Source organism: Aquarana catesbeiana, linkage group LG02, assembly GCF_042186555.1.
Source record: "Aquarana catesbeiana isolate 2022-GZ linkage group LG02, ASM4218655v1, whole genome shotgun sequence".
Lineage (NCBI taxonomy): Eukaryota > Metazoa > Chordata > Amphibia > Anura > Ranidae > Aquarana > Aquarana catesbeiana.
In genome coordinates this window covers 706,480,008-706,499,846 of record NC_133325.1, presented here as the reverse complement: position 1 = coordinate 706,499,846, position 19,839 = coordinate 706,480,008, and the positions used below count along the sequence as shown (strand labels likewise).

General features: G+C 42.7%; 1 protein-coding gene across 1 annotated transcript in view; it reads left to right on the top strand.

Moving 5' to 3' along the window:
- Window positions 1-19,839, top strand: part of LNP1 (leukemia NUP98 fusion partner 1) — an 87,065-nt gene that overhangs the window by 61,745 nt on the left and 5,481 nt on the right. The window contains exon 4 of the mRNA XM_073616957.1: window positions 17,966-18,058. Coding sequence (XP_073473058.1) covers window positions 17,966-18,058 — 93 coding nt within the window. The remainder of the gene's footprint in view (window positions 1-17,965; window positions 18,059-19,839) is intronic.

The following is a 19,839-nucleotide window of genomic DNA, read 5'->3' as shown; positions in this document are numbered from 1 at the left end:
CTCACATTTGTATTTTTCACTGTACAATATAAAGCCAATAAACTGTTCAAACAAAATTCATTTTGTCTGTTTTATTTGAGCGAACCCTATTCTTCTAGGGATAGAAAACAGAGAACCATTAATTTATAAATGTTTTTTTTTTTAATTAAAGTCATTTATAGAGCGCCAACAATTTACACAGCACTTTACATTCACATCAGTCCCTGCCCACAAGGATCTTCCAGTCTGAGCCAATGAACCTACCAGTATGTCTTTGAAGTGTGGGATTAAACCCATGCAAGCACAAGGAGAAAGTGCAAACTCCATGCAGATAGTGTCCTGTCCAGAATTTGAACCAGGGACCCAGTGCTGCAAAGCAAAAGTGCTAAACACTACGCAGTACTCATGACTTATCATTTGCTAGAGATTTAAATCTTTAATATTTTTTATATTAATTATTATTCTTGAGCAACAGAGAGACAACATCTCAAATAAATTCCTTAAGACCACATATTTGCACTTTAAAATTCCTCCAGTTGAGGCTGATATATGAAACATATGCTACAGGAAAGATTCCCTAAAGGTTCAGCAACTACTTGGCATCCTTATTTCATTTTCAAACATGAACTGTGAAGAAGTAGTTGTTTTATTTGCTATGGGCAACCGAAATAAAGTTCCTGTAACACACTTTTCATACATGAGTCTATAGCGTTGTCCGACATGGTAAGATCTGAATGTACAATATCATTTAGATTTACCGACAGCTATGGAGGGGGGAAGGGCCAACCTGACTAGTAGCTATAGATTAAATTGATGGCTTAGGAAGGCACTTAAGCTGGTAATACATGGATCTAAGTTTGGCCGGTTCAGCAGGGACTAGATGGTAGAACACAATAGCAATGCGGGAGAGATTCCCCCATCAACACTGACTGTGCTGAATGGGGAATCAAGCGATTTTCTTTCCTTCCACCCATGGTGGAAAGAAAAGAATATTACATAATCTATGGCCAGTCTTAAACTAATAGTTGAAAGTGATCTAAAAAAGATTGTACAATAAGGCTAACAATTGGCAATTTTCATTCAATTTCAACCACATTCAAAGCAACGAGAATCACATACACAATAGTAAGTACGGTAATCAGCAGGAACTAAGCAATTTAACATCCACAAGTTCGATTGACCACCAGAATACAGTCGATATTCAAAACGGGGCAATACATTGACTCCATCGATACAGTCTTTTGAAAGATCAAAATTTCATGGAATCAAAACAGGAAAAATGGCAAGTTTGTTGAAAAAAAAATGAAATTCATTTTTTTTAAAGAAGTTGGATTTTTTGTAACAAATAATTAGGTCAATTATGTCCTTGATAACTTTATGATTTCAAGAAAAAATAAATTATTAAAAATTAAATTGCTCTATCAAATTGCCACCTGTAAAGCCAGTTTAAGGTTCCGGCTTGTGTCTTTTCACTGTTCCATGGCAAGTTCTTCATGAATCTGCATGGAAACTGTCACCTGTACTGGGGAAAGTATGTTGGCTGCCATTGTCAATTACTAACCTCATCTCCTGAAGTCTAAATTTCTGGCTGTTTATTGACCCAGAATTATTCTGAATTATTGACAAATACACAAATGATTAATTCTCACTTCACTCAGTTTTTACCTGCTGGGTTCTTTTTTTGGTCAATGACATAAAGCCTGTTTGCTTCAAACTGGTATTGCATTACCATACAAGTCAATAGGAATGCAATACAAGCTTGAAGCAGGTCTAATGCAGGTCTGAAGGAGGTTAACTGCAGTTTAAATGTGCCTATCAATTAATTCTGAGTGATCGTAGAAGTGTCTAAAACTGATTCTAATGACAAAAGTTCAAAGCCCATCGACACAGGCTCTTGAAGTACAAAGCTAGGCTAAACAAAGCTAGTGCAAGTAGCACGTTCAGAATAGGGCCAGCCAAAGTAGCCACCAGATATTTCTTTGTACAGATCTTTCTTAAAGCGGTTGTATACCCTTTTTTTTTACCTACAGGTAAGCCGCCTCTAATAAGCCTTACCTGTAGGTAAAATGAATATCTCCTAAACCTGTATGGTTTAGGAGATATTCACTTTGCATGCAGCCACTGACGTCAGCGGCACATGCGCTGTGAAGGCCCGGCTGAAGAGGAAAGAATAGTCCCACGCTGTGAAGGCCCAGCTTGCCGGAAAGAATACTCCCGCCCGCAAGTGTGGGAGTGACATCATTGTGGCTCCGGTCACTCACAGCGCCAGAACTGCGAACCGGGAAGAACCGCAGAGGACAAAATGTCAGCTCCCTCGGCGCAGACCGGGATGCAATACGGGGACCTCGTTCTAAGGTGAGTATTTCATAATGAGCTAGTATGCAATGCATACTAGCTCATTATGCCTTTGCCTTACAGGGTTTGTTTTTTTGTGTGTTTTTTTTTTTCCATGTGCAGGTATACAAACGCTTTAATGAAGACCTATTCATTGGCCATGCAGCCCATGAGGTTTGCATTAATACTCCCTTCGCAGCAGCGCTTACCTTCCATCACTCCCTCAATTCTTCATTCAGCTGTTGCACGTGAAGGATATTCCCAGTACTTCTAGGTATGGGTGAGCATTTTATTCACTCAATGTGACAGCCTTGGTGCTTGTTATTTGGCCAGGGTTGTCATGTAGGAGCAGGGACAGTCCTTAGCCCTGTGTGGGCTCTAAGTAGAGTGATATATGGCTTGTCCAGGCATTTCTTTCCTAATGCTAGTCATGCATGGCTCACATTTCAGCCAGTTCCTGCTAAACTGATCAAATTTCAAGTCATTGGTGGCTTTGACAATTTACATCCTTCAAAAAAAAATGTAAAAATTTAAAAAAGCTAGGTGGAAAATTGTCAACATCTGATCAGATCCTATCAGATGCAGTCACTTTTTGGGGGTTAATGCAGTCATAGGTGTGAATGTCTACCTAGATATAATAGCTGGCAGTAGACATTCCACCATCAATGTTTTTTTTTAGCATGGTTGGGGAATCAAGTGGTTTTCTCTTGTTTGGCCCATAGGCTAAACAATAGAAACCGAGGCATGGATGGCTAGCCTTATTCCCAATGGCTAAATGGGCTTGCAAGGGAGTCATTAAAGGGTAACTATATGCTACTGGGCAGGGGCATAAAAGCAAACTTGTTGCTTTTCCCTGCCTAGGAATTGTCACTGTAAAGGTTCAAATACCTTTAACCTTAGATGAAATACTGTTAAATAATGTTATAGGTAGTGTAGAGGTGGGCTACTGCACACGCTTGTAGGGATATTGGCTTAGGTGGAATCCATAAAACAAGTACATAGACTATATAGTAGGCAGTAGATGCACTCAGCAGCCCAGGTGGAATCCATGAAAAAAGTATGTAGAATATGAAGCAGGTAGCAGGTGCACTCAACAGGACTTACAACAGCAGGAATTTTCCAACATAGTTTAATCAGTGTCAGTGTTTTGGTGGGGCACAGCCTGCCTTTCTCAAATAATGGTATGGTAAAAAGATATTGTTACAGTAAATAGAAGTTTCAGTTATCTTTATTTCCATCACTATCACCAAACACAAAGGTTAATTAGTAAGAATATCAATTATAAAATGGATATGAGCATCCTGTTGTGTTCACTGCTCTCTTGAGAATCGCTATGGCACACCTGTCACAACTGTTACACATTCAGCCCCCAGGGCTCCGGTAGAAGCTCTTAGTTGCTATGAATCAGTGTGCACCTTTTGTTCTCCTTGCATGTACTTATCCAGATTGTAAGCCTCTGTGGACAGGATGATCTTTATCTGACTGTATTACCCACTGTAATGTCTGCATGAATCACTGTTTCATATGATTTGCATGCTGCCTTAGTCCTATGTAACATTTCAGCATGCAGTACCAATATTTGCATGCCTTGTCAAACTAATATCTAAGATTACATTGTTTTTAATAGCGGTAAACAGCTCTGATTCTGTGCACACATGACAATGATGAATGCACATTCGGTGGGGGAAGTTGTGCTTAATACAATGTCCCACCAAGTACCAGGATCGGAGAGAACTTACAAATGTATTCATGAGACTGTTGACAAGATCATTGCAGACAGTTCAATTGCCAAACTGTGTTTTGTAATTTGAAACACATAATTTGCATGTTAAATGCATAGAAAATACATACACATGAAAAAAACATGGATTTGAATGTATTTTCATGCTTTTTAAAATGTCAGTGCCCTACATGTGAACAGAAGTGAGCTGGTACGATGCATAGTCTAGAGAAAGTACAAGTACTGCATGAACCACTGATAGAAGGCAACAAGCAGTGCTCAGGAAATGTTAAGGGTCCAATTACATTTGTGTGGTGTGTTAATGCGTGTTTTATCATGTCTTAATGTGGGTGGCATTAGGGCAGGCCATTGAAATCAATAGGCTTCCAACGTACTAAAAATCTGACATGTCACAAAATTATTGCTGCAACACACTATGGTGCTTTGCAATGCATTGCAGTGAGTTTCAATGCAAGCGCATTGCCCTCGTGCATTGGGGTTCTATTCAAAATGAATGGCACCGCAACATGTCAACACTTGTAACAAACGTTGCGATAACATGCGTGTTCCCACAAAGTATTGATTTAAATCAGCCTTAAAGTGGCTGTAAAGGCATTTTTAATTAACCACTTGCCTACTGGGCACTTAAACCTCCCTCTTGCCCCGACCAATTTTCAGCTTTCAGCGCTCTCACACTGTGAATGACTATTACTCAGTCATGTAATACTGTACCCAAATGAATTTTTTGTCCTTTTTTCATACAAATAGAGCTTTCTTTTGGTGGTATTTGATCACCTGTGGGTTTTTTATATTTTGTGCTATAAATGAAAAAAGACCGTAAATGTTGAAAAAAACTAATTTTTCTTAATTTCTGTGATAAAATTTTGCAAATTATTTTTTTTTCATAAATTTTGGCCACAATTTATACTGCTACATATCTTTGGTAAAAATAACCCAAATTAGTGAATATTATTTGGTCTGTGCGAAAGTTAAGGCCCGTACACATGATCGGATTTTTTGACAACAAACATGCAAATTAGCTGTTTTAAGGCAACATCCGACCGTGTGTACGCTCCATCGGACAAACTTTTTCAGTTTTCATCGGACTTTTGTTGGCTGTGTGAACGGACAGACTTTCCTGCAACAAAAGTCCGATGGAGCAAAGTCCGATCGTGTGTACACAAAACCATCGGACTTTTGTACAAACTACAGTACCTGCCCGTGAGAATGTTTCCAGTGTGATCCCATTTTCCTATTGCAGAGAGCACGAGAGTGAATTCCCCTGCGGCCCCCCCACCCCAAAGCACCTTGTCCCCATGTTGATGAGGACAAGGGCCTCTTCCCGACAACCCTGGCCGTTGGTTGTTGGGGTTTGCAGGCGGAGGGCTTATCGGAATCCGGGAGCCCCTTTAATAAGGGGGCCCCCAGATCCTGGCTCCTCACCCTATGTGAATGAGTATGGGGTACATCATACCCCTACTCATTCACCTGGGGAAAATGTGTCAATAAAAAAACACTAGACAGGTTTTTAAAGTAATTTATTAGGCAGCTCCGAGGGTCTTCTTCTGACTTTGGGGGTCTCTTCTGACTTCTCCGCTCTCTCCGGCCTCTTCTCCAGGTGTCCGGTTCTTCTCCCGCTCTCCGGCCTCTTCTCCCGCTCTCCGACCTCCAGGTGGCCCGGTCTTCTCCGTCGTCTTGTTCCCTCTTTTCTTTGTCTGATGTTGACACGATGCTCTCTCCCGCTGTAATGCCGTGTGCGAGGTGCGCAACGACTTATATAGGCATGGGGCGTGGTCACCGGGTGATGTCACCCGGGGCTCCGCCCCTTATGAGGTCACAGTCCCATCATGCCCCGGGGCTGTCACATCAAAAGGGGCGGGGTCACTGGGCGACATCACCCGATGACAACGCCCCATGCCTATATAAGTCGTTGCGCACCTCGCGCATTACAGCGTGAGAGAGCTTCGTGTCAACAACGGACGAAGAGAAGAGGGAACAAGATGACAGAGAAGACCGTGCCACCTCTAGCATAAGAGCAGCAAAAGAGCAGAAGATAGCGGAGGAACCCAGCAGAAGAACCGGAGAGTGGGAGAAGAATCGGAGACCTGGAGAAGAGGCCGGAGAGAGTGGAGAAGTCAGAAGAGACCCCCAAAGTTGGAAGAAGACCCCCGGAGCTGCCTAATAAATTACTTTAAAAACCTGTCTAGTGTTTTTTTATTGACACTTTTTTTCCCCAGGTGAATGAGTAGGGCTACAATGTACCCCATACTCATTCACATAGGGCGGGGGGCCGGGATCTGGGGGGCCCCTTATTAAACAGTGCTCCCGGATTCCGATAAGCCCTTCGCCCGTAGACCCAGACAACCAACAGCCAGGGTTGTCGTGAAGAGGCCCTTGTCCTCATCAACATGGGGACAAGGTGCTTTGGGGTTGGGGGGGCCGCAGGGCGCCCCCCTGCCCCAAAGCGCCCACACTCCATGTTGAGGGCATGCGGCCTGGTACGGTTCATGAGGGGAAGGCGCTCGCTCATCCCCACCCCCTTTCCTGACCGGCCAGGCTGCATGCTCGGATAAGGGTCTGGTATGGATTTTGGGGGGACCCCCACGCCGTTTTTTTGGCGTAGGGGGTTCCCCTTAAAGTCCATACTAGACCTGAGGGCCTGTTATGCTCTTGGAGGGGAACCCATGCCGTTTTTTTATTTTAATTTGGCGTGGAGTTCCCCCTCATGATTCATACCAAACACTTGTTGGCAATGCTTGTCGCTCATCGCAAAAGGAAAAAACACATTTTTCCTTTCACGATGAGCGAGCTGGCTCCCATGACGGGGCTCGCAGGTGTCAAATCTCGTTGATAACAGTGGCGAGATTGACACAATATCGCGGTCACCTACTGTATAAACATGCATGCTCAGAACCAATGCAAAAGATCAGACAACAATACAGAAGTTGACCAAAGGGTGGCGGTAAAGAGCTGAAAAACCACGTGATTTGGTGAAAGTTGAATGAAAAGGTCCTGCCGTGTGTATGCTTAATTAGTTTACGGCCAACGCCCTTTGTACAAAAATCCACAGGAAAGTTTGTACAAAGTCCTATCGTGTGTATGAGGCTTTAGACAGTCTATAAGCTGTGGTGCAAATCATAAAAAATTGATCACACCTGAAGTACTGGTGGCCTATCTCATTTCTTGCGACCGTAACAAGCCAGGACAGTACAAATACCCCCCAAATGACCCCCTTTTTGAAAGTAGACATTCCAAGGTATTTAGTAAGATGCATGGTGAGGTTTTTGATGTTGTTGTTTTTTTCCCACAATTCTTTGCAAAATGAAGATTTTTTTTCCACAAAATTGTCATTGTTATTTCTCTCACATGGCATGTGTATACCACAAATGACACCCCAAAATACATTCTGCTACTCCTCCTGAGTATTACGATACCACATGTGTGTGACTTTTTCACAGCCTGGTCACTTAGAGAGGCCCAACATGCAGGGAGCACCATCACATGTTCTAGGAGCATATATTACACATCTAACTTGTTGACTACCTATTACACTTTTGAAGGCCCTGGAGCACCAGGACAATGACACGTGACACTGATGTGGCACTGATGACAGATGGCACTGATACGTGGCACTGATGGCACGTGACACTGCTGTGGCACTGATGACAGGTGGCACTAAAACGTGGCACTGATGACACGTGACACTGATGATAGATGACACTAATATGTGGCACTTATGACATGTGGCACTAATGACAGGTGACACTAATACGTGGCACTGATGACAGATGGCACTAATACGTGGCACTGATGACAGATGGCACTAATACGTGGCACTGATGACACGTGACACTGATGACAGATGGCACTAATATGTGGCACTGATGACACGTGACACTGATGTGGCACTGATGACAGATGGCACTTATATGTGGCACTGGGGACAGATGGCACTGACAGTTGGCACTGGGGACAGATGGCACTTACAGGTGGCACTGGGGACAGGTGGCACTGGGGACAGATGGCACTGATAGGTATTGTAGATCATCTCTCATTGGACACTCAGATTGTGTGCTAAATGGCCGCTGTGTTTGGCCATTTAGCACGATTAGTGATTGGCTGTGTCCAAGGGACACGGCCAACACAGAATTTCCCTGATGCACGCCCGCGGCGGCGTACATCGGGGAAGTAAACAGGATGACGTCCAGGGACGCCCTCCCGGCAATTGGGCGCCGCACTGTAGCCGTCTTTCGGCTATAGCGTGGACGCCTAGTGAATAAAATACAAAAAAGATGTTATGCTTACTTGCTCTGTGCTGTCCACTCCTTCTGCTGAGTGCCCTCTCAGCAAGCTGTGTGCTAAAGGGGCAGCCATCCAGGCGCGCTACTGAGCCAGGCTGTGTGCATCCATAGACACACACCAGCTCCCTCCTCACAGGTTTAGACTGACAGCAGCAGGAGCCTATGGCTACCAATGCTCTTATGCCCCATACACACGGCCGGATTTTCCAATGGAAAATGTCCGATCGGAGCGTGTTGTCGGAAATTTCAACCGTGTGTGGGCTCCATCAGACATTTTCCATCGGATTTTTCGACACACAAAGTTTGAGAGCAGGTTATAGAATTTTCCGAGAACAAAATCCGTTGTCGGAAATTCCGATCGTGTGTACACAAATCCGACGGCCAAAGTGCCATGCATGCTCAGAATAAATAAAGAGATGAAAGCTATTGGCCACTGCCCCGTTTATAGTCCCGACGTACGTGTTTTACGTCACCGCGTTCAGAACGATCAGATTTTCCGACAACTTTGTGTGACCGTGTGTATACAAGACAAGTTTGAGCCAACATCCGTCGGAAAAAATCCTTGGATTTTGTTGTCTGAATTGTTGGAACAAAGTCCGACCGTGTATACGGGGCATAAGAGTCACCTATTAGACCAGGAAGAGAGAGCAGTGCTGCATCAAACGGGACATCGCTGAATTAGTGGAAGAGTCAGGTAAGTTTTTAGGGATGGGGGAGACATAAGAACTAATGGAATGTTTTTTACCTTAATGCAGGAAATGCATTAAGGTCAAAAAAAAGTTTAGACTGTAGACGCAGTTTAACATTCAACACAGTCCAATTACTTATCTTTATTCCATATACAAAATAACGTTCTAAACCGTTTATGTGTTACAGACAGATCAAAGAAAAGGCCTGGATCAAGCAAAAACAAATGTACAAAATTAAAACGTGGGTGCATTTCAGGATACTGTACTTGTGCATTGGGGAATGGCACTGTAACAACATGCAGAATCACATGTAAACAGCAATGTACATTAACATACCAAATAACATTATATAAATAAGGTATGCAGGCACATATAATCCGAATAGGACTAGGGTAATACATATAATCCGAATAGGGTATGGACTTCAACAGTGGAAGTTGGAATAAAAAATGTAGGATACCAAACACCCTTGAACACATCCCTATGAGGCGGGGACAGGACCACACGGTGCCATTCATTTTAAATTGCACCCTGATGCACTATACACTATGGTCCATGCACCAAAGTGCACCACAATGCATATGGCATACGTTGTTGTACGTTGTGTTAAAAAAAAGGTGTCTGATTTTTAGTGTGCTAAAAGAGAAGTAAAGCCACATTTTTCCTTCTTTTTTTGATCACAGGAGTACATTTTATAATATGTGTATTTTGTATTTTATATATGTGTCCTAAAGTCAGTTGATAGTGGGTTATTGCCTGATAGCGGCTGATGGGTAGAGCTGAGCCTCAGTCAGAAAGGATCCTGATAATATTGTCAGCATCCACCCGGCTGTCTGATTAAAAGCTGGCTCTGCCTCTCAGCGTGTGGCTGGGACAGCAGTACCCACCTCCTACTCCAGGGATGGCGAACCTTGGCACTCCAGATGATTTAGAACTACATTTCCCATGATGCTCCACTACACTGCAGAGTGCATGAGCATCATGGGAAATGTAGTTCCAAAACATCTGGGGTGCCAAGGTTCGCCATCACTGTCCTACCCTGTCACTTCAGTCAGCACTGGAGCCATCGAAAAGGGTAGGGGAAATCCTAGTGGAGGTGTCATTGAAAACTGTCTGATTAGTAATCACATGATCAGTCAGCTTAGATCCAGTCTTAGAGCTGGCGTGGGGGAATCATGCATTGGAAGCCCATACTGAACGAGCCACCCTCCTGCAGAATATGTATGTATATATTTTTTTAAGACCCCAAACTTCACCTTTAAGGTATACTATCAGTCCATTCCAAATGAATGTGCAGCATTAACACAATGCATCACAAAGCTTTTTAAATAAAGCTGTGTGTGACTCACACCAACCCCTAAGGCTTAGACTTGGGGAGAGTCTATTGTCCTGTCTATACTTCAACTTGAGTGACCTGTAGCTCACTGTGAGTGGCATCTCCTGCAATCAGCTGTTGAACAGACTGGTGGTAGAGTAAAGGAAAGCTAAGTATGTGCTACTGGGACCATCTTACCTAGTATCGTGGCACCGTGAAAATAGAGTAGGTATCTCCAGGTTCCTGCTGCTTGCCAGCACCTTATTACCCCAAAACTTGCTATAGTGCTGAGTGCTATATTATTTAAATATCAACTACAACTTCAGTACTCTATCTCTCCAATGCCATCCTTTGGACAATGAGGCTGTCCATTGGAATTCACAAGTTGTGAGGCAGTAGAAAAGAAGAGGGTGGAAGATTGACCACAGAAGTTATAATATATAGTGTATTTGCATACTACAGTGCCCAGGCTTTTGTGATGCTTTGTAGATAAGGCAATCATTCAAATTTTGTAACTGACACTTAGAAGTGTCAACCAGGCATGTACTGGCCATTAGGACTACAGGGAGTTTCCCGGTGGGCCGATGGCTCAGTGGGCCGATTTCAGTGACAGTGGACCGCTGCCTCCCTCCAGTCCTCTGTCCCCCCCGCAGTGCTCACCTCCTCTCCCTGGCTAGTTATGCAGCGCGCCTGAATACAGACATGATGCTCAGGAGTCAACACTTAGAAGCTCATCATACGATCTGGAAGGAGGGCGGCCTCACTTTCCTGCCTAATCTTGTTCCATTGGGGGGGTGGGCGCCAAACTGATTCTTTGCCCCAGGTGAAATAATGTCTAGCTTCCCCACTGGTACTGCCTATAAGAAAAATAATGTAGAACGGCTAATAGCTAGTGGGGGGGGGGGGGGCTTGGGTGGCAAGCCGGCATGGGAGAGACCTGTCAAAGTGGGCCAGTCTGGGTGAAGTCCAGGGCCAAATTTTTGTCCCAGTCCAGCCCTGGTGTCAACTCAATATTCCTTGGCCAATCTTATAAGTTAAGGTGACCCTAAAAATTAGCAAAAGGAAAAGTGAAATCTTTTTCCCTTTTTTGTTTAATGATCCTATATCTCAGGAGAAGATGTAATGACACAGTTATGGGATCTTACAGTTTCGGGGGACATCCAATGAAGAGCTTATTTATATAACATGAGCAAATGCTAGGACAACATCATCTTAACATGATATAAGACTGTGTAATCCATAACCATAAATCCCTCAGAGATTAGCATATCAACGTCAGCTTGTTATATGCAGTTTAAAGGACTGGCAATACAGAAACAATAAATTCTCATGATGCATTTAAATCTAGAACAAAGGTTTAAGCCTGACGTTGCTTTGTAAGCACAAGGAAAAACTTCACTTTAAAAACCATAGTCAGTTCTTAAAGAAGAAATCCAGATGTTAGTGTAACTAAGACATATACCGCTATCCCTAGAAGGGGCCTCTGGTATTAACTTATTCTTCCCTGAAATTACAGAGGCTGCCCCACAATCACAAGCACAAGTCCTTTCACACTGACTTCAAAAACACTCTCCAGGGAATGTCTTTTTAAGATGTATTGCTTGTAGAAACTTTAAACAGGAGAGATGTTAGGGCATGGGATACTCCTAAATAATTAGTACTTTGCAATTAGAGGACAATCTTCTCCTTAAGAGGCAAGTCACCTTGGCATCTGGTTACCTTGCACCAATGTACAACTGCTCGTACCCAGTGCAATCTCCAGAGCACTACACAGTCACAGCAATCAGTTTAGGGTCTGTACTCACAAGTCCCCAGAACAGCTGCCACCTTCCAGCTTCCTCCGGACAAGGTCAAGTGAGTGAAACAGTCCTCAGACCATATCCCCTGTGGTGAGGTCCTGTAATTAGCTTTAGCAGGATCCCTCCAGGTCCTCAGCCCTGATTCCCCTGAAGTCTCAAGAACAACTTCACAGTCCATGGGCTGCCTAATGGCAGCAGCCCCCTGGGCTTGGAACCCTCCCGGAGATAGAGAGAGAGCCCAGCTCTCCAGTGCTTCAGACTATTTATCATCTTTCCATCTCCCTTCTGGACACCCTGGCTGGTCATCTGCATCTCCCCCCCAAGCTCTGGAAGCTTCTTACAAAGGCAGGGGGCAGCAATCAAACTCCATGTCTGTGAAACCCTGAACAGACCAGGGCGAACAATCACTGCTCCCTTGATTACAGAAGGAGCCAACAACTAAGTTTATCTAGCATCCTACGCCATCCAAAATGAAAAAATCACATATATGATGCAGTGTTTAAGCATCAACACAGTAGTTTTTGTTGTTAGCTGTTGATGCCACTAGTAGATCCATTGTTTTTGCCACTTCTTGCAACAGACCAAGCTGTCTATCAAAAATGATAGTTACAGTTGCAATTAACTACATAATGTATATGGTAGAAAAAGACCAAGTGATCCACTGAGTCTGCCACATGTTTATATATATATATATATATATATATATATATATATATATATATATATATCTACAGTATCTCACAAAAGTTAGTACACCCCTCACATTTTTGTAAATATTTTATTATTTTATTATATATTATATCTTTTCATGTGACAACATTGAAGAAATGACACTTTGCTACAATGTAAAGTAGTGAGTGTACAGCTTGTATGACAGTGTAAATTTGCTGTCCCCTCAAAATAACTCAACACACAGCCATTAATGTCTAAACTGCTGGACACAAAAGTAAGTACACCCCTAAGTGAAAATATCCAAATTGGGCCCAAAGTGTCAATATTTTGTGTGGTCACCAATGAGTAACGTTCGAATATAAAGAAAAATACAAATTCCTAGATAATCATACCAACTGTATACCCTGTGGTGTCCCATTGACCCATTTATGGGGCCCATATTCCATTGACTAAATATGCACTGCGAATGACATAGATTTTAAATACAAATATGTAAAATAATTATAGACAAAAAAGCTATATCAGGAGACAAATAATATCATGGAGCAGAACCGAGGGAAGACAAAAGGGAGGGGGGAAGCAGGATATATGCAAATGCAAAGTACCAAGTTAACCTAAATGGTCATTTTACAGAAAGGGTCTAAAGCTCATTATGTCGTTCAAGCCTGGATACACGGTGGCCCGTAATTTATGTCTCCATTGAGTTTCTCGTTGGAGTACTCTTTTATCAAAATTACCTCCACGGGTCTACGTGAATGACATCAAGAGCAGCAAATTTAAGAACCATGGGATTATATTTGTGTTTAAAGGCTATATGATAGCCCATAAGACCACTAGTGGCATAGTATACATGATCTTTGATCCTTCTCCACAATGACCTGATAGTTTTGCCAACGTAGAAGGCTCCACATTGGCAAAGAATAATATAAATGACTCCTTGAGTTTGAAAAGTGATGTGATGTCGTAAAGCATGAATACGGCCATTTGGGAGAGGAAAAGAAGGTCCCACCAATAATAGATCGCAAAAATCACACATACCACATTGAAATAAGCCTGGTGGACCATGTGTTATGTTATTAGTTTTGCAATAATGGCTCCGCACTAAACAATCACTGACAGATCTTGCTCGTCGATAAGTGATTTCAGGCTTGTTTCCTTCTCCATTGTTTCCTGGCCTATAAAGTCCAACTTTTGGTAGTACCTCCAGTAGTGCCTCTTTTTCTTCCCCTTGGTGTTAAGAAAAGTAGAGACAAATAAGACCTCCATGCTGGGTAAATTGTATAGCACGTTCTATGAATCTGTCAGATGTTTCGTGCAGACTAGAGGCAGATTTGTAATGAGTGTCTATGACATTCTATATGAGTCCCAGAGAGACACTCTTCAACCATGTTTCAGTATGCAGTGTTTTTATAAATATGTGCAGTAACCCTTATCAGCTAACCGAAAATCATTATTTATTGATCAGACTAAAAAAACGTATTATGTGTTATTGTACATCCCTTTTGCTTTTTGCAGTCTCTTTCTAAGTAAGATGGCCAGAGAAATAATTGCATGCTCAGAAAAAAGTACAGTAAAACCTTGGATTGCGAGCATAATTCGTTCCGGAAACATGCCTATAATCCAAAGCACTTGAATATCAAAGCGAATTTCCCCATAAGAAATAATGGAAAATCAGATGATTCATTCCACAACCATTTATTCATAGGTCTTTCAGTCAAAAGTCCATATAAAAAGATTATAGCAATGTGATGGGTTGTGTAACCATAAAATGTCCATCCACACGGGGATTAGAAGAAAAATCCAGCAGGAGCTACATAGTATAAGAGAAGAGAGGCGCCTCTAAGTGTAGCAATATGGTTACATTTAATGAAGGTACAACATTTAGCAATTCACATGGTTGATGATAAAAACAGACACATCTAAGTATGAAAGCATCCGGGGTAAAGCTGTCCACATAGACGGTCCTCTGCACCGCCAGCTCTCACCGCTGTCAGTCTATAATTGTGACCGAGAAGACTACCCTGAAGTAGAGCAATCTGAAAGCGAGGCTTGAATGGCTCGCGGGGCGCAGTGTGGAAGGGATGACGACGATGGTGGTGCGGAGGATGGTCTATGTGGACAGCTTTACCCTGGATGCCTGCATACTTAGATGTGCCAGTTGTAATCATAACCATGTGAGTTTATAAATGTTGTACCTTCATTAAATGTAACCGCATTGCTACACTTAGAGGCGCCTTTCTTTTCGTTTATACTCAGTTGTGACATGACGCTACTTGTATATCAAGACATCGCTTATATATCAAGTCAAGTTTTGTAACAAAATGTTGCTTGTCTTGCAAAACTCTCTCAAACCAAGTTACTCTCAAACCAAGGTTTTACTGTAGTTGCATTTTATGGTAGTAGGGGGAGTGGAATGAGACAGAAAAGAAATGAACAACTGTTTGTTCACCCTAACTTATAACTGTGTCTATAGTCTATTCAGCGAGTGTTTATTCACACCAGTGATGATAAACAGAGCTGATGACTTGAGAAGGAGAAGGTGACAAAATTGTCTGGGATCACGTCTCCTGATCACACACACAGCTCCTTATTATCCATAGGCTGCTGCAGACATGGTTGGGTTTCCCAGGTGTTCACACAACAGTGATTGACTATGTAGGCTTGTTAGGAGTTCTCACACCACTGCTTCATAAGTCTGAGCACATATGACCTCTGCATACAGCTTCTTAGTAACACAAAAGTACATTTCCTTCCACAAACAAGGGCTACAATTTCCTGATGGATCTGCTATGCAGATATAAGCCCTTTTGTAAAATGTGCAATCATCTAATACATAATAAGGAAATCTGTACTGAGAAAAATATGGGTCTCCCATTCTTTACCCTCATATAAAAATACTACTTGTCTGAATTGCCTGGGGTTTGCATTTTCCCAGTTGATGGGACAATTGCAAAATATTGATTTGGTCCAAAGTGTGGCCAAGAATTATGTGCCAGGGCTGCTTTTCAGTCCAAGACAACATCTACTGTACAATGGTATAACTATACTTATAATATTCCGTGAATGCAATGCTACAGAAAGCTTTCAGAGACTATAGACATGCAACACGAGAGACTGGAGTGGACACAGTGAACATATTTGGCAGCACACCACGGACCTTCAGGTCATGTGATGCCTGGCGAAAGGGGTTCTGCGTGACTCCGAAACATTGGACTCTCTTGCTTGTGATGTGATCATTCTTCAAAAAAAAAACATTTGGACTCAACCTGAAGATCCGTGGTGTGCTGCCAAATATCTTCACTGTGTCATGTATGATCCAGTTTCCAGCTGGGGGTTGCTGCAGCACCCAACATCTTAGAGCCTATTCCAGGAACATATGTGATGGGAATAATGACGGTCAGAGACTGGAGACACGCAAAACGAGATGACCAGAGACCGCAGACATGCTACAGGAGATGGTCAGAGACTGCCAATTTACTACATGGGATGGTCAGAGACTGCAGACATACTACAGGAGACGGTCAGAGACTGCAGACATCCAAAAAGAGATAGGGACTACAGACATGCAACAGGAGATGGTATGAGACTGCAGACATGAAACAGGAGATGGTCAGAGACTATGGGTATGCTATAGAACAGTGGTCTCCGAACTGCAGTCCTGGGACCAGATGCAGCCCTCTGCTTGCCTTCATCCAGCTCTTGAGGCATTATTCTTGCCACTGACACCAACAATGGGGCATAATTCCTTCCACTGACAACAAAAATGGGGCACTATTCCTCCCAGTGGCACCAACTGCTTCTCCCCCTAATATCAAAGATCGTGCATGATTTACTCCTACTGGACACAGTCTGGCCCCACTAAAGTCTGAAGTGAAGAACAGTAAACTGCCCCTTTTTTCAGTTTGGAGACCCTGGCCATAGGAGATGCACTATGGCCGCAAACATGCTGTAGTTCAGCGAACTTTTGTGTGACCGTGTGTATGCAAGCCAAGCTTGAGCGGAATTCCGTCGGAAAAACCATCCAAGATTTTTTTGACGGAAATTCCACTCGTGTGTACGTGGCACAAGAGTTGTTAGAGACTGGTGTCATGCTTTAGGAGAAAGTCATAGACTGAAGACATGTTACATTTGACTGCTAGAGATTGCTGTGTTCACAGCCCCTTTATAAATCAATATTTCCACATTTGTACTCCCTACAGCCACCTTTAAAAGATACCAGTGATGCACTTGATATTTCTTTTACCAAGCTGCAAGATCCTTGGAAAAAAAACATAAAAAGAGAAAAGGGATGGGCAGCACACAAAATAGGATAGTGTGAAAAAATAAACCAAACCATTTAACTACTGGAAGCTAGAATATTTTCCTTCACTGGCGTATGTAAGCTTCTAGTAAAGAAAACACAGATTGTTGTCTGGAGGGGCTCTAAAGGCCACAGGTTGGGTACCAGGACACTAAAACTTCCGCACTCTAGCCAAAACTTAAAAAAAGGAGTTTTGGTTGGATTTTACAGAGGCAGAGGTTATAAAGTATTGAGGTCCATGGGATTTTGTGGGATGGGATGCTTTGGGGGTTCTTTCAAACATAGATATGTGTATAACTGAGTACTGCCCTACATCGCTACTGTTTCAAGCTTGTATGACTTTATGTATGGCAATTGTGCAGCAAGACTAGCGCATTTATTCTTTTCCAATAAAAAGGAAAGTGATGGAATAGTGTAGCTTATTTTGCTTGGCAGTTAATTTTTGCATCTAACCCCATGTTCAACCCTATCTGTCTATTACTAATAAAACTCAAATTACTTACATTGGTGTCACAATTGTGTGGGGCATCACAAATCTAATTCATTTTATAGAGCTTTCTGGAATCTACTAATTCTTTTTCTTGTGAGTATCGTATGTAAAAAACAAACATTGTATTCTTTGCATGTTTATGTTTGTCCAATTCAAATGGATATTGTGTCTTGTTTTTAATGGTTAATGATTTCAATGCCAACAACTGCAATTTACATCCTGGCACCTATCCAGGGCCCAATCAAGCTCATTGTCACCTTAGGCCATTCATTGTCATCTCTGTTTCATGTTTCATTTGTCCGTGACCTTGTTAAGCATTTGGATATGTATTGTAATTATACTGATAATGATTTTTTTCTTTTGAAGGATGAAGATGAGGACCCATGTGTCATTTGTCATGACGACCTCCACACTGGTAGTATCTGGGAATTGCATTGTATGCACAGATTCCATAAAGAGGTACAGTATGTATGTACACATACAACACTTGTAAACACAATAAATACTGTACTATAAATAGTTCAACAACTGCAGTGTCCAACCCGAGAGTCAAACCGCTAGCAGAATTGATGTCAGGGAGAACCTGGTTCCAAACCAATTGAATTTGGGGGCATATCAAGACCATATGAAAAAAGGATGCCTCGGGAGCCTGACTACGGGAGCAAGCTGAAGAGGCAGAAGGGTAGATGGTTGCAAGGAGATGAGAGGTATAGTACACCCTATGCAAAAACTTGAAGGGTAACTCCACTTTCTTGGGGAAAAAAATAGCAAATAAAGAAAAAAATAATATAGCGCATATAATTGCGACACAAATCATATTGTCATTGAATGTTATTAAAAGTTACCTTTCTATCTGCAGCCACTGTAATTTTCTGAAAATTCATTGCAATATGGCTACATGGAGTTGTTCTGTACACAGAATGTGTAGTGGACACATCCCAGAAACATAATTTCTGCCTAAGATACAAGTCAGATTTCAGGCATCCCCTGCAACAAAAATGTAATTTTTGGCGAGATACTTCCAATAGCAATACGTCTAAAGGGATGCAGGCCCAGCAGATTTCCTCATTAGTGCCCTGCAGCTGCCACAGCTAACTGATAATTATGAAACCACTCCCATTAGACCTACTCAGCACAGAGGCACAGAGGGATTTCTTCAGAATAACAAAATGTAGGAATCTGCAACAAAGTTTGTTATAATCCTTGCAATGTACATAGATCACCCAGAGAGGAATGTTTTTTTCTCAAAAAAAGTGGAGTTACTCTTTAAAGTGGTTGTTAAGCCACTCTTCTGATTTCAGAGCGCCGCTCGATGCTCACATTACTGGCCGCCTCTTCCCTCTCTTGATCTGACAGCTGCAGGGGGAGGGGCCAAGAATCCCCTGCTGATATCAGTAGGGAGGAGGGGAGGAGAGAGGCGGCCGGTCCCGTGAGCACCAAGCTGCACTCGGTTTGTATAAAAAATTAAAAGTTATTTCAGCAGAAGGAGCGGAGGGGCGGGCACTGTCACGAGCTGACAGGAAGAGAGGGAGGGGGGAAAGGAGCACAGAGGAGGACAAGAGAGCTGCAGATGATGGAGGCACGTAAACCGACCATGGTGTCAGGGATCAGCAGCCATGATAAACCGTGGTCAGTTTACAGGGGGATGGCAGAACCAGGTAGGATCAGCTAGAAATTTCAGGTTGATACAGGGGGCCAAATTACACAGCACAAGCACTGTGCTGTTATTCATGCTTTAAAGGAACAGAATTCATTTTTTTTTTTAGGGTAAGATACGCTTTAAGTTGAAAAAAAAAACTGTCCCTGGATGAAATCATAGTAGTTACATATGAGCCTAAGCAGTCTTCCCACTCACCCACCTCCAAGCCGGGGATGTCAACCAACCATTTCTGTTATATCTGTCTTAGTGGTGATGGCCTGCGAGAGATAAAAATAGAGAGAGGAGAGGGGTTTATTTAATACTCTGGAGGTCAACAACCTCTCAACTGGGTCCGATTCTAAGGTAAGCCGTGATGGGAACTGTTGATTGAATGCATGTCAAACTTGGAGATACCTAAAGAGCATCCAATTAGGTAATAAAAAGCAGCTTTAAGCTCAGGGAACAGACGCAGGTGACCCTCTACCACTATATGTTTCAGACCCACCACTCCTCTTGTAGCCCATACACTAGGATCAGGAATGCTATGCAGGTGGGGGAGAGAGGGATTACCGCACAGGGGAAGATGGGGAGAGAAGGACTC